The sequence below is a fragment of the Eublepharis macularius genome, chromosome 17, assembly GCF_028583425.1.
Source record: "Eublepharis macularius isolate TG4126 chromosome 17, MPM_Emac_v1.0, whole genome shotgun sequence".
Taxonomy (NCBI): Eukaryota; Metazoa; Chordata; class Lepidosauria; order Squamata; family Eublepharidae; genus Eublepharis; species Eublepharis macularius.
The window spans coordinates 22599555-22615173 of NC_072806.1; the positions used below are offsets into that span (position 1 = coordinate 22599555).

Below are 15619 nucleotides of genomic sequence, written 5' to 3' on the forward strand. Positions count from 1 at the left end.
GGTTCATTCAGCAGCTAGGCTGGTCACCATGGCAACCCTGCCTGCCACGGGCATCATTTCAACCCAGAGTTGGCTCTTTGAAAAGGAGCCAGACGCTTACTGCAGTTTTAATTGCACAGGGCAGGCGGGGGGCAGTTTTATCAAGGTCAAAAGTAAAGATCATTAATGGACAAACCTGACAGGCAGGATCATACAAAGCTTTGAAATTGTATTTCATTATATCTGGGACACAACAGGCTGCTGAGATTTGAGAACGAAAGGGGTGAGATGGGTACAGAACAGAACTTGCACTGGCAAGGTATGTATTTATAGTGTCTGGGGTTGCCAGTTCCCTGATGGAGGTGGGAGATACCAGCCTCTGCAAAAAACCTCCCAGGTAGGGTTGCCAGCCTCCAGGTAGTGGCTGGAGATCTCCCGGAATTACAACTGGTCTCCAGGCCACAGAGATCAGTTCACCTGGAGAAAATGGCTACTTTGGGGGGTGGACTCTATGGAATTATGCCATGCCAAGGTCCTTTCCTTCCCCAAACCTCCCTTTCTCCAGGTTTCTCCACGTGTCACCCCCCAGATCTCCAGGAATTTCCCAACTTGGAGCTGGCAACCCTACTCCCAGGCCAGTGCACGGTCAGGGCACTCCCCAGGGGCGCGATGATGTCACTTCTGGAAGTGATGTTATTGTGCTTGCTGGGACCGTGCACATGCAAGGAGAACGAAAAGGTAATCCCAGTAAAAAATACTGGACTTTCTCCTCCCCACTTCACCCCCTACTCACCTGAGGAAAGATCTTTGCACATGTGTGCTCCTGCCCTGGTGCAATGATATCACTTCTGGAAGTGATGTCATTGCGCCACCCACGGGAGTGTTCCCACGCTTTGCACAGGAGGAGGGGAGAGGAGGCAGAGTATGAGCCCCCCCATCTCCTTGAAGGCCCGCACAACCATGGTTGCTTTCGTCAGCAGCAGCTGCTGAGGCTGACTGCTAGAAGCACGGGGGGAGGAGGCAGGGAGGTGGAGCGTTTCCGGTATTTTTATTTTATTTCCTCACGAACAGTCCAAGAAAATACTGGCCTATCCAGGTGAAAACTGAAAACCTGGCAACTCTAGCTATATGAAATTTATTTATTGATACCATTTTTTCCCTTCCCAACTGGCACCCAAAGCGGCTTATAACATTAGTCTTCCTTCCTTCATTTTTTTTTCACAACCACCAACCTGTGAGGCAGGTTAGGCTGAAAGATAGTATTGCCAACTTCATGGTGGGACCTGGGCCATTTTCACATGCCTGTAAGCCTCCGGAAAATCACACAAAACTCACAACATGATGGCATCTTCATAGTGCGATTTCCCGTCATGATTCTGTTTAATGGTGCGATTTCTGATGTCATCGTGCCATTAAACGGTATCATGACAGGAAATCATGCTATAAAGACGCTGTCTTGCTGAGCGTGATTTTCCGGCGTGTGAAAACAGTCCTAGTGTTCTCCCAGAATTACAACTGATTTCCAGACTGCAAAGATAAATTCCCCTGGAGGAAATTACAGATTCAGAATGTGGACTTTTCTGTGTATCACAGAGTCTAGGAGAAATGAAGTCCTAGACCAATGACATATCCCCAATGAGTTCTTTCCCATGCCCCAAAATCCACCTTTCCCAAGCACCAGGAATTTTCCAAGCAGAGTTGGCAACTCTACTGAGAGACCGTGACTGACCCGGAGTCACCCATCAAGCTTCTATGGCAGAGAAGGGATTCGAACCTGGGTTTCCCAGATCTTGGTATGACACTGTAACCACTACCTCACACAGGCTGCATCCACACAAGGTTGGATATTGCACTATCACCACACTACAACAATGGTTTGTGACTGGATTGTCTTCTCCACACAGGAAAACCCACTGGTGAACAATGGCTGGTAGCATAACACAAAATAGGACAATATACCACGACGGATGGAGCCACTGGATTGATCCAGCAAGTCTACCCTTATGTTCTTGTGTCCGCCAAGCCACCTTACCTTCAGCACGAAAGTATTGTCTTTGTCTGGCATCTCCAAAGGCATAGTTGTCCGCACCTCAATAATGGCGGAGAGAGGGATGCTGACCTTTGCTTTGGAAGCCTGAGGGTCAAAGAGATAAAGAAAGGAAACAGTGACTCAAGGGGGATAAGATTTTTCTCATGGACTGGCTGAGGCAGTGCGCAAGAAAATGAGCTTCTCACCAGCCTTTGCCATTATTAAAGAGGGATAGATGATTTCCCTCGTGGTCTCTGCTAACTTCGAGATCTTTTAATTAAAAGCACAGCACTCCAGGGGGAGATATGGAAATGAAATGTATTCACTCCCCACCTTCACCCTCTAGTTCCTTGCACAGTTAGAGTCTAGTTTCAGCAACAACATTCATTTCTTCCCCTTCTCTAAAAAAGTCTTTATTATTCAGATAAACAAAAAATGACTTTAAAAAAACCCAGACATTTTAACTTTTGCTTTCTCAACGAGCCAGGGAAAGTTAGCAGAAAGGTAGAAAGAAGATAAACATCTGACTGGAAAGGGCTGCAGAAATGAAGCCCAATCCTCCAGAAAGCTATCCTGCTCAGACGACTAATACAAAAATAGGATATTTATGCAGGTCCCATTTATTTTAACAAGACAACCGGCTGCTAGTTTGTGATCAGGGACCACCGAAGATTCAAGTGCCTTTTTCTCATTCGTTCTGAACAAAATGTCAGTGCTTTAAAACCACTGTTGGATAGCCAGCTAGGGATACACAACTAGCTCAGAAATGATTTGTTAATCTTAACCCATCCCTCAAAATCTCCCCTCCGAGTCTTGTATTAACTCTCAGAAACGAGTGAGGCTAACTCCCCACCAACACAGATAGCCTCCCCCCTTTAACTTTCAACTACTGTTAATGTCCCATGCTCCCAGAGCATACCAAGTTGTTCCTAGGCTGATTTTTGGGGTGGATTTTACTCTCCTTTCCATTAATTTGCAAAGTCATAGTTTTTCTGCACAGCTAGGGAATCCTCCAAGAAAGCAGAGACCATCCACATGGTCCGTGGGTCTCTACATTTCACTGTCTTTCTGACAGCAACAAGGGACCAGCCATCTTACTGTTACATATAGTGACATTTCTGGGTCTCTACATTTCACTGTCTTTCTGACAGCAACAAGGGACGAGCCATCTTACTGTTACATATAGTGACATTTCACTAGTGAATTGACCAAATTTATTGATACGCCCAATGGCAGACATCCACAGGCAGACTGTAAAGAGAATTTTCTTGCCTATGAGGTGAGTCCAAAGGTATGCATTGTAAGAATGCATGGTGTACCCCTTTCCCAAGCCACATTATAGACATCAAGGCGGGGGGCTTTCAGCCATTCTGGTAATAACAATGGTGGGAGAGGATACAGTTTACAAACCACTTGCCAAGGGACAGAGGCATTAATAAGCGCCTTGGGCTTCACAATCAATCACTTCCCAAACTTTCCAGAGACACAATTGATTAAGGGGAGAAACACAAAGATGCAGAAAAAATGACAGGAAAGGATCTTTTTTTAAAACAGGCTGGGTAATGGGAACTGCTTAGCTTTGATACAGAAGCTTTTAAAACAAACCGAAGGATAAAACAAAGGAGGGAAATCCAGAAAAGTTTAAGAAGTCTGGGTTTTGCATAGCTGAGGGTTGCAATTCAGTGGCAAAACACAATTTTTGTGTGCAGAAAGCTGTGGGTTCAATGTCTGGTGTCTCCAGTTAAAAGGATCTTGGGAAAAGAAAGACCCTTTGCTGCTAGAGCGACATTGTGAACCAGGACCAATGGTTCAGTATTTATTATTTATTATTTTATGTATATTATTTATAGTCCACCTTTCTCCCTGTCTGAGGGCCAATCTACATGTGACGAATGACACTTGAACGGCAAGTGTATTCCGCCTTGTTCGCTTGCCCTCCACTTGCCCTCCACTTGATCCACTTGCCGTTCAAGTGTCATTCGTCACTTGTAGTTTGGCCCTGAGACTCAAGGCAGTGTGAGTCAATACATTCAACAATGTGATGGGGTATACATGCAAATTTGTAATGATTCAAAACCAGCAGAAATGCTATAACAGAGCATAAGCAATTCTAAGACATATTAAACAACATGGAAACTTCTCAGTAGGATCCTACTTACAGCAACAGACAGTATATAGTAGGAAAGTCTATGGTTCCTAACCCTTTATCATTACATCTTTTAGAAAACACTTCCTTAAAGTTCAGCCCTCCTATCTGAGTAAAAGTTCTCTTGAGTAATTAAGTTTTGTGTAGTTTCAGAAAACCAGAAGAATGGAAACTTCCCTGACCTCTACAGGTTTCATAAAGTGGAAGCGGCCACAGAGAACGCACATGTACAGGCAGATGTTGATTTTGCCCATGTGCAAGGTGGCACCTGCAGAAGGCCTTGTTCAGATGAGTGAAGTTGTCATGGTGGAACACAGGGAGAGAGGCAACCTCGTAGATATGATGGACCAAGGCTGTGAAAAACTTTGTATGTGATAGCCAATACCTTGAATTCAGCCTGGTTACTGATAGGTAGCCAATGGAGTAACTGCAGAACGGAAGCAATATTCATACTCTTTCTAACTTCTAATAATAACTAACCTGCAGCATTCTGCACCAACAGTACCGTTCCCTCACCCTTTGTTGCATCTTCCTGTTTATTAACATCACTACAGAAGGCCTGGTCACTTATAGAAGCAACAGGCACATAGAACGAAAGAATGTCCTTTCGGCAAAATGCCTTGACCAGGAAAACTCTCCAGGCTACATCGCTGCCCAGAGATGGCTTGCCTACTGGGCAGGCCGAAGCAATTGTTTGGTTGCTAGAGGATTGAGGTGGCTCCACGGGTACCAAAATAGGCATGCCAGTGGGAAACGGCAGGCCAGAGTTGTGCTCACGGCCCAGGTACTGTGGCTCATGTTGCCTTCCTTGCCCTCCCCCATTTCTCCCCTGAGAAAGAAAGAAACAGGGAGAGCAGACAGCCTTGGCTGTACCATGCTGGGCTCTAATCCCTCCCTTCAGCTTCATGGTGGCTGACCTGGCTTGCCTTCCCGTGTCCTGCTTCCTGCAAAGGAGGAAGAGCGGAAAGCCGTCAACTCTGTCGTTGTTGCCAGGCGCTGCTCTTTCCCTCCTTTGCGGGCTCAAGACACGTGCTCCTAGGCTGGCCGGCCTAAGGCATGTTGGGCCAGGTCTGACACCGCCTAATTTCTGAAGTGGGGAAAGGGTGACCCAACCAGGGCCAACCAAGGATTGAAGCGTCGGCCTCCTCAGTCCAACATTCTCCCTATGACACAACACTAGCTCTCAGTTTTGGGGGTGTGGAGAAGTGCTTTTTATCTGTAAATGGGACTGTATCAAAGCCTGAACCCCCACTTCAAAGAGTGTCCTTCTTAGCTGAGGACACCCCAGAGAACAAGAAAGGGCAGCGCTCACAGGTCAGTGGGACTGTTCCACCAGAGCGGGGAACACAGAAAAGGCAGTAAATTCTAAAATCAACAAATAAACGCTGATCAATCAAACATAGATGTAGTCTGTTGGATAACCATTTCCCGCTTAGTGGCATATTCAGCAACAATCCAGGATCAGCCTGTGGGCCGCCCACAGAGCTCAAGAAAAAAAGAACCCTCAAGAACCTAATAAGACTCACGACTGCTCAGATCCATCCTGCGCTATTTTTTGACTGAGCTGACATCTGGAGGAGACATGCTCCAGCAAACCAACTGGGGAAGTTGCCTCTAATATCACCCATCACCCTTATGGCAAGCTGAAAGGAAGCCTAAAACTCCAGAGGAGTTTCTGACAGAGCAGGATACTTTATACTAAAGAACATTCGGTTCCCTGTGGGCTGCCTTGCTGGGGGGTTGACAGCTACAAATTAAAGTGTGCCTGTTATAGGAAGAAGTATCAAGAAATGCGCACAGTAGGAAGGTTTTAACGGGGAAGATATTTACCTTAGGAGGAACATAAAACTCCAGAAGGAACCTTTCCCCCTCCATCTTCACAGCTTTCCTCAGCAACAGGCGACACTTCTGCCACTGAGAGCTGCCCACACAATTTGTGTCGTCGGCTACCATGTAGCGGAGGGTTCCCTCTCTTTGAATGTCCACCAGCTCCACCTTGGAAGGCTGTCCTTTAGTAAGCCGCAGCTTGTGAGTCCATTTCTCCCTGGAATCACTGTGTTCCTTGTTCCCAGAGGAACAGTGTTCCCTGTCAGACCGCCTGCCTTGAGTAGCTTCCGTGCCTGGCTCTGGAGAAGACCTTCTATGCCACATCTCCTTCATTCCATCCACCACGCACAAACTCATGTTCCTCAAGGAGAAGCCCTTCTTGAATTTTGGCTTGGAGGTAGTATGGACAGAGACATCCTCCGAGCTCCGGGACTGGCCATAGGAGGAGACCTTTCGCATCTGAACTTGCTGTGACTGGCTTAGATACCTGCTGGAGGGCACTGGGTTGTCCATGCTGTCCAGAGATTCTGTAGAGGTCTGCTCTTTCCTCGGCAAGATATCCCGGCCGTAGGGCATGTGGCAGTTCTGAAGTCCCACAAATGGTACAATGTTGTATTTGGTGGGAGAATTGGATACAAACACCCTGTTGACCTCCAGACTGAAGATGTCCAAGAAATTAGCAGCAAAATGATGAGAGAAAGAGGTCTCAGCCCCAGGGGTGTCGTAGTGGGGGTTCTCCTTCAGGAACTGGCAGAACTTCTGGGCAAAGTCCACCGCGGCAGCCTGGGCATGAAGCTCACAGAATTCCCTCCAGTCTGGAAGCTGGGAGGGAGGCTCTTGGCAAAGGGTATCACCATTCATGGCTGCTCCATTCCACCTGCCAGCAAACTGCCAAAAAGACAAGTGGTCAAGAAGGTGAGAGGCAATCATACTAAAGTCCACCTGGTTACCCATTTACCCCCAATGACTGAACTACCCAGTCTCAATAAGTAAGTTATTTAAGGCAGAGTTTCCCTGAGCTTCACTTTACTTTGAACACAGTGTGGACAATTCTGTGTTAATGAATTCTAAGACGCACTGGAAAAGCATATTGCAAATGAAGCTGAGAGAGACAGAAGGCTTTTAATTCTTTCTTTTTTGCATTTAAAAATGCACTTATTTAGATGATTATACCCTACATTTCTCCCCAATCGGGGCCCAAAACAGTTTACATCATACTCCCCTTCCTCCATTTTATCCTCACAGCTGCCCTGTCAAGTGGCTCAGGTCGAGAGAAAGTGACTGGCCCAAAGTGACCCAACAAGCTTTCATGGCAGAGCTGGAATTCAAACCTGGGCCCCCCAAATCCAAGTCCAACAAGCGAACCACCACACCACGCTGGCTCTCTTAAATCCTTGCCTCCCCTCCAAGGATCTCATAGCAACACACACACTTCATCCGTACTCACAAAAATCCTTTGCAGAGAGTTCCCGAGTTCTACTCCCTGAGATCTTTTCACTGGATAGATCAGGACTGGTCTTGGAAAGACCTTTCTCTGACAGACTCTGGACAGCCACTGATTCAAATCCTGACTCTGTCATGTACCTTACTGGACAGTCTTGGGCCAATTACTCTCTCTCGGCTTAACATACCTCACAGGGTGTTCTGAGGATGAAATTGCACATCAGGCCAATTGACCAAGTTCACTGAAATCTTAGACTCTCTCGAATCAATTAATCACCCTTTTGTTACACAATTCAGAGGAGTACCTATCAGTTACTGTGCTCAGTTCAAGACACTGGCTCTTCGCGGCCTTGGTCCGGCATCCCTATGGGACCGCCTCTCTCCCTATGTTCCTCCATGGCAACTTCACTCATCTGAACAAGGTCACCTACAGGTGCCACCCTGCACATGGGTGAAATTAACAGCTGCCTGTACATGTACATTCTTTGTGGTGGCCCCTATTCTATGGAACAGCCTGCCTGAGGAGGTTAGGAGAGCCCCCACTCTTCTGACTTTCTGCAAATTATACAAAACTGAAATATTCAAAAGGTCTTTTTTACTCAGATAGGAGGGCTGTATTATAGGGAGGTGGTCTCAATGAGATGCTTCGCTAACAAGACAGGGATCCTAGATTTCACCACTATGAACTGAATGCAGAACAGATACATCCTATCTGCTGCCTTAAGTATGCGCCACTATACTATCTGTTGCTTTAATGGGTAGTTCTATGTTGTCTAATGTCAGTCCTAGAATTGCTTATGCTCTTTTTCAGCATTTCTTCAACTCTGTTTTGGATTTTTGCTCATGTTATGTCTTTATAAACTTGCATTTGTTTACCCTATGGCATCGTTTATTGAAATGGCCTAGATACTGACTGTACTAATCTCACACACTATGTCAACCACCTTGAGTCTCAGTGAGAAAGGCAGACTATAAATGACATAAATTGATAAAAAATAAAAATAAAACAGTTTAATTTTCTCCACCCCTAAGCAGACTCTCAAACTTGGGGATGGGGGAAGTCTCTAGTTTATTAAACCTTTTTGAGCAGTAAAATCAAAAATAAAATTGCAGTGGGATTCTGTACTTGCATGGCATCTTGTTTAAATTGAGTTGTTTGGTTGTTTAAACTAGGCAAAGCTCAGTTGCTTGTGCTGAGCCCCAAGGGCGAGTTCCCACTCCAGGCCACATTTTTATTAGGTCCTAGGCAACTCGGCTAGGCTGAGAGACTCCAGAAAGAAGATGCCTCCTAAGAAATAATAATAATAATAACTGTGCTTATATACCACTCTTCTAGACAGATTAGTGCCTCACCCAGAGCATTGAACAACTTAGTGTTATTATTATCCCCACAATGCAGCTGGAGCCGAGAGGAGTGGCTTACCCAAGGCCACCTACTGAGCTCATGGCAGTAGTGGGATTCGAACCAGTAGCGTGCTGATTATCAGACGAACTAAACCACTGTGCTACAGCAGCTCTCAAGCAGATAATTGGGGGGGGGGGTTGCTAATGGGCTGTAGAGGGGATGGAAATCTCTTCACCCTCCTGGCAGTCCTTGGCTGAGAAGAGGAAAGGCCATGGGGTTGGGATTATTTTGAAGTTACCCGCAACAACACAAACATGGAAACCCCCCAAACCCTTCATTATGGCTCAGAGCACTTCTGGAGGGTTGGGCAGCCACAACAATGTTAACAGCATAGCAGGCCTTGGGGAGCGTAACCAGAGCTGCAAGAGTTTGGTGTCACACGACACACAGGCAAGACCGCTTTAGAACATTGTGGCTTCAAATGAAAACATCCTGCTGTGTTATTTGGAAGGGAAATGCCCATAGATGAGCAGCAATTCTCTGGCATGTGTGTGGGTCAAGCCACAGCCAAGGTCTTCCTCATTCAGAATGAGCAAAGCATGCCTAAAGGGCTAAGAGCAGGGCTAGGAGCAACAAAACGTGCAGCACTGGCCTGCTGTTGGCCACAAGACGCGATGGTCGCATGCAACGTTCTCCCCGGTGCTCCCCCCTCCTGGCATGGGAGCAACACGACACTCAGTTATGGCCACAAATGCCAGTGGTGAAAAAGGCCATTTTTATAGACTTTTTAAAAAAGTTTTGCAGGCTTAATAAAAGGGGGCAGGTCATTTCCAACATTTGACTGTCCTTGTTACAAACCATTTTTAGTAAAAAAAAAAAAAAGCCCTCTTGAGAGTTCCACAATGTGACCCAAATAAATACTGCAAAATGTGCAAATTCAAGTTATTATTGTGTTGGTTACTCAGCCCTCCAGGTGAGACGCTAAGAAAGGTGTCTAAGAGTGAATGTCTCATACTATATGGGACTCTGACACACTCTGGGTAAATGGATGGGGGGGGGGCAGAATTCTCCAAATTTTAATTTTTTTAAAGAAGCATAACAATAAAGCGAGAGAGGAATTGTAAAGATGAGAAAATGCAATAAATTGATAAAAATCTCCTGACTCTATATTGTGGTTGACTACTTTGGGTATGATGACATATTGTGGAGTTTTGTAAGCTGCATAAGATGGCTCCCTGACTCCAAAGAGATAACAACCAGAATCGGAAAATGATAAATACAACTGAGGTATGGAGCAGACAAACCACAAAAAAGGCCCCGAGTTTACTCTCTGGCATTTCCAGTTAAATGATCTCAGAGTTGGAAAAGATCTTTTTCTTTTCAAGAACCTGGCATTCAGAGCAGGCAATGTTGAAACCAAAAAGACTAAGAATGAGATCCTAAACAGAGTTACTCCAGTTTAAGCCTATTGATTTCAATTAACTTAGACTGGAGTAACTCTGCCTAGGGTGTCACTGTAAAAGTATGATTCCATAAAACACAGTTTCATATGTACCGGTCTTTTCCCCTTACCAAAAACACAATTCGTAAGTATTTTAACAACCAGCAGTAATCAAGGACGTATGTCAATGATATCACAGGCACTAGCCAATAAGTTCCCACTACATGAAAACCTGCACTTCGTACCAAGACTAGAACATAGGTATGTTTCATGGCAGTGACAGTGAATTCAAAACATTTTGGCCATCCTTAAAATGTTAGTTGTGGCTTGAACCACAGGTAACCTAGCTTGGGGGTGGCACGCAAGCAATATGCTCGAGCACTAGCAGGCAGGGCTGTACACCCCCTTTCCAGGGGGCAGTGCTTACTCAAATGTTAAAAGCACAAGCTTTTAAGAGTCATCATAATTACTGCACAGACATCCTTTTAATGCAAAAGGCAGAGATCGCTGAGCATTGGCATTGGAAAAACACGTCTGCTTTGACCGGGGATAACCTTTCAAGCTGACAGGGCAAAACAAAAACAAAAAAACAGGAACAGTCACCCACGATGTAGGTTAGAGGGTGCAGCAGGAGGAAGGGGGGAAAAGAGCTCCATACAGGGTTGAACGAAAAGAGTCACCAACTGCCTGTCTGAACAGCTACATCCAGAGTGGCACTGCCATTTTGCTGGTACAAACAGAAGCAAGGATCTGGCGGGATTGTCCTTGGTTTGCTACCAGGCTCTGACAGACTTGGGCCACTTCTGACCAGCAACAAGCCCAAGCAACATCTACACAAACCACATAAAGAGAAGCAAAACTCTCTAGGAGGAACGCTATTAAAGTTGTTCTTCCAGGCCAGAGGCCAAAATTCCCCTGGAAACCCCGTTTGGCATTGGATCCCAAAGTGTTCCAGCACAGCGGCCAACCGTTCAAATCGGCTGTTCTCGGAACCTATTCCAGGGGACTTGGACGAGATGGGCAGCAATGTCAGACAAGCTTCTCTGAAAGAAAAGCGGGCTTGCCATTACTACTCTTCCCCCAAAGTGCAGAGCTGCAGCAAGGAATATCAGTGTTTTCAAAGAGAGTGGTTCTCAACCAATGGGACGCATACCACGTACAAGTGGGACACGGGGTTTTCATAACAATGACTAAGAATTCACTCTCCCTCCCTCAATTCCCGTGTCCACCTGCAAGCGTGATGGATATGCCATCTCTAGCTAGGGTTCCCAGGTTCCCTTACCTCCCAGCAGGAGTGGGGGAACCCAGCGCTTACCTTCTCATTGCCCACATGCCTGCTCATTGATGTCACTTACAGGAAGTGATGTCATCACGCATGCATGGGAGTGCACGTGCACTTCACAGCGGGCTGATTTGGGCCCCAAACAGGCCCGATTCAGCCTGTTTGGGGCCAAAGTCAGCCCACTGCAAAGCAGAGGAGTACTTCTCAGAAAGAGCACTCCTGGGGAAGTTCATCATCGCGCCATGCCGGGAGTGCCTGGGAGGCACATTCTTGCACCTTTCTCCCCTGCTGGCCAGATGAGTGGTGGCAGGAGGTGGTGGGTGGGAGCGGGGGATCCCCTGTCCCCACTGGGGTAGCGGGATTCCTATCTCTGGCTGATCCTGCCTTCCACGGACTATCCATTTGTGTCCTTTTGGCATGCTAGTAGAAACCTTTCAGCATTTCTTCTATCCTCCCATTCCCTCTGCCCATCAGCCAGTGTCACTTCCTGCTTGGTTTGACAACTCCGAAACTACGAGGACCAACCGCAGACACAATAATTAATGATCTTAAAGTGCACCGTGCATTAAATGAATTCCAGTTGATTTAATCTTAAATAAGTTACTATGCTAAACCTAACACTTAAAGTGCAAGGTGCCTCACAAACAGAATCAGTTACAGTCACAGTCAAAAGCAACTACAAAAAGAGTAACAGTTGTACCATGTTCACATCCAAGAATCTCAATCTCAAAAACAGTAAAGTCCACAACGTGTTTCTTCTTTATGTTCACAACTGAGACTTGGAGTCAAGATGGGTATGACAATATGGATGTCTTCTTGCTTGTTCTTTTCCAGGTATAATTCCAAAAGTTGCAAGTGGTCAGCACAGTTGCCGTCTCCCGGCCAGGAGAGTCTACTATAGCCCCAAGTCTCAGCAAGGGGGAACCCACAGCTACCCAGAACCACTCAACAGGAAGCTAGCACTTCTCCCGTTTCGTAACCAGCTTTTCCAAGAGTGTTCTACAAGCAGTAATCTCCAGCTCAGTCACTCAAAAATCACGTAACTTCTCTTAGCCCAAATGGAAACCCAGATACAGCAATCAAGCTCCCGATGCTGACAAAATGAAGTCACTTCTGGATGTGATGTCATTGCACTTTGCGTGGGAATGCTCCCATGTGTCTCATGGAGCCGATTCGTTTAGAACCAGCTCATTTGGGCCAAAATCGGGGCCTGGGAAGTGCAGGAGCACTCCTGCACGAAGCACGATGGTGTCACTTCAGTAATTGGCAGACAATGGGGAAAATCGCCGGGAGATTGCCAGCCACCAGCAGTCACCTGGAACCCCTATTGTGAGTTCACTCTCCAAAGAAGCTATTTTTTCCCCAAGATAACTGATCTCTAGAAATCCGTAGCAATTCAGGAAGATCTCCAGGCACCACCTGGAGGCTAGCACTCCTACTTCATTATGCTTCTGCAATTTTTATGCCCCTAAAATTTATGCTAAATGATAAATATAATAACAGAATGCATGTCAACATGGTAAAAGTGGTATTTTGGGTTCTACCATGGTGGGAATTTGGTTTTTTGACAGAGTGATCAATGAAACATCTAATATAAAAGGGTCTAGGGTTCCCTCTCAGTTGCTGCCTGGCCAGCACATCACAAGAACAGATTCTTACAGGGCCTTTGCCAGTGTGGCACCCAGTCTCAGGAGCGAAAGGCCAGTTTTGCCAGTGCTTCCCAATCCCCAAGCAATGCTGTATCCAGTATCAGCACTGCACCCTCCTTATAATCTAAAAGTCATCCCAACACACCACCAATCATAACAAAGTAATTTAGAAACTCACTATAACATAAGCTCACTTCTGCTTTTGATTGCTTCGAGTCTGACGGTGATCTTCCTCTTAGCCCTATATATCAGAAGACATCATTGTGAAACTTCTGCCCCCTCCCAAACTTCAAGCAACAAACACTACTAGAACCATCTTTCATGATCTTGTGGGGGGAGGGGGATCCCTTGGATTTGCTGAATCTTCCTTTCAAGTAAATATGATTATTTTTGCTCATTTGTTACAGAACTGGTCAAGCTCTTAATATGATGTACTTTCTAACAGTTTTTTTAAAAAGCATTGCAATTCACTTTAAGATATAAAAGGCCACATTCAATATTAAATTTTTGCAATCACTTTATGAGTTATATGATCATTCATGCAACCGAACCCTGAGATAAGTCATTAACATTTCTATTATTAAAGACATGAAATGGAGATGGGAAAAGTTATTTGTTCAGGAGGATTAATTAAGATGGGGCACAATCAACAGCAGCCCATACACAGGCTCTCTCTGTGGTGGCCCCTACCCTGTGGAACAGCCTGCCTGGGGAGGTCAGGAGAGCCCCCACACTCCTGGCTTTTTGTAAACAATGCAAAATTGAATTATTCAAAAAGGTCTTTTTTTCTCAGCTAAGAGGGTGGTATTGTAAGAAAGGGGTCCCAGATGTTTCGCTAATGAGTTAGGAACCATAGATTTCACCATTATGTTGCCTTACATATTATCTGTTACTTTAAATATGTACTCCCAGGGTTTTTTTCCCTGGGAAAAGAGGTGGCGGAATTCTCAAGAGGGAAATGAGGAAGAAACACATGGGATTCTTTGAAATCATATTATTTGCAAGCACTACTGCTGAGTATTTTCAAGAGGTGCTGGAACTCTGTTCCCCCGCATTCCCCCTGAAAAAAAGCCATGTGTACTCCTATATCCTACCTGTGCTTTATGTTGTTCAATGTAAGTCCTAGAATAGATTTTTTTAACCTTAATTTATTACAAGTAGAAAAATACAACGCACCAAAACAAACAAACCCACAACCCAAAGTTAACAAACATCCAAGATACAGCCAATGACACAACTCAACACAACCACATCAATACTGGTAAGTAATAACTCTAAAAATAACTCTGGTTTCTCTTCAGATCGTATAAATCTTTCGCCTTTTACTAGAATTGATTATGTTCTGTTTCAGCAATTCCTCAACCCCATACTGGATCCTTGCTAATACTATATCTTTGTAAACTTAAGAGTCTTTTACCCCATGACATTGTTTATGGAAATGTTCTTGACATTGTATGGAAATGCCTGCCCTTGTCCTTGCCACCGATTGCACTAATCTCACACTCAGGGGTCATTTTGTAGAAAAAAAGCTGGAGGAACTCATTAGCATAACTTATTAGCATATGCCACACCCCCTGACATCACCTATCCTGGTTGTTTTGGACCCAATCCTGGCCATTCAGGGCTGAAATTGGGCCCAAAATGGCAAAAGGGGGCTAAAAATGTCTGAAAAGGGGCCCAAAATGGTCAAGATCGGGCCGCTGCTGAGTGGGAGAGTGATCCGCCACCCGTCAGAGGCCCGATCCGGGCCATTTCAGCCCCAATCCAGGCTGAAAAGGGCCCAAAATGGTCGAGAGTCAGGTGGGTGGGGCCACCTGACATGTGACCTCTTTGGGGAACTGCTGGAACTGCGTTCCTGCGCGTTCCCCCTCGAAATGAGCCCTGCTCACACTGTAATCCGCCTTGAGTCTCAGTGAGAAAGGCAGAATATAAATAAATAAATAAATAAATAAATATATTTAAAACCTGGTCTCCCGGCCACATTTTCTCACTGCACCACAAAGATCTTAGAGCTTTGTAAATTATCTACAAAATCAACTATCCCTCTAAAGCTTCCAGCAAGGTTTCTGTCCATAATAAGACCCCAAGCAGAAGACCTGAAAGGAAAAGGGAAGCAACTATCTTAACGCTTCACGCTTAGTCACCTGGAATCCGTTCTTATTCAGGTGGCCAGCTATTTATATCCCTGGTTTAAAGCGCTGTCCTCATTTCCGAAAGCCAGCTGGGTGTGCATCTGTGAGTGTATAGTAAGTTTGCACACTGCTGTGCAAATCTCAAGTAAACACACACACACACACACACACACACACACTGCATTTTTACAAGCAAGATTCCAGCTCTCATTAATATCAAGGAACATCTGGAAGAACCTCTGTGTCCTTCTCAACATTCATTCGTCTCTGTTGCCAACTCCCCCATATGTTCTCAGAACCAAAGACAAGAGGACAAAATAAAGATTAAGCAAACAGGCTATTTGCA

At 45.4% G+C, this 15619-nt stretch overlaps 1 protein-coding gene across 1 annotated transcript in view; it reads right to left on the minus strand.

Annotated features, from left to right (window-relative positions):
- Positions 1-15619, minus strand: part of SH2B2 (SH2B adaptor protein 2) — a 59277-nt gene that overhangs the window by 23751 nt on the left and 19907 nt on the right. The window contains exons 2-3 of the mRNA XM_055001915.1: positions 5985-6869; positions 2012-2113 (exon numbers count right to left, since the gene is read on the minus strand). Coding sequence (XP_054857890.1) covers positions 2012-2113; positions 5985-6842 — 960 coding nt within the window. The 5' untranslated portion in view covers positions 6843-6869. The remainder of the gene's footprint in view (positions 1-2011; positions 2114-5984; positions 6870-15619) is intronic.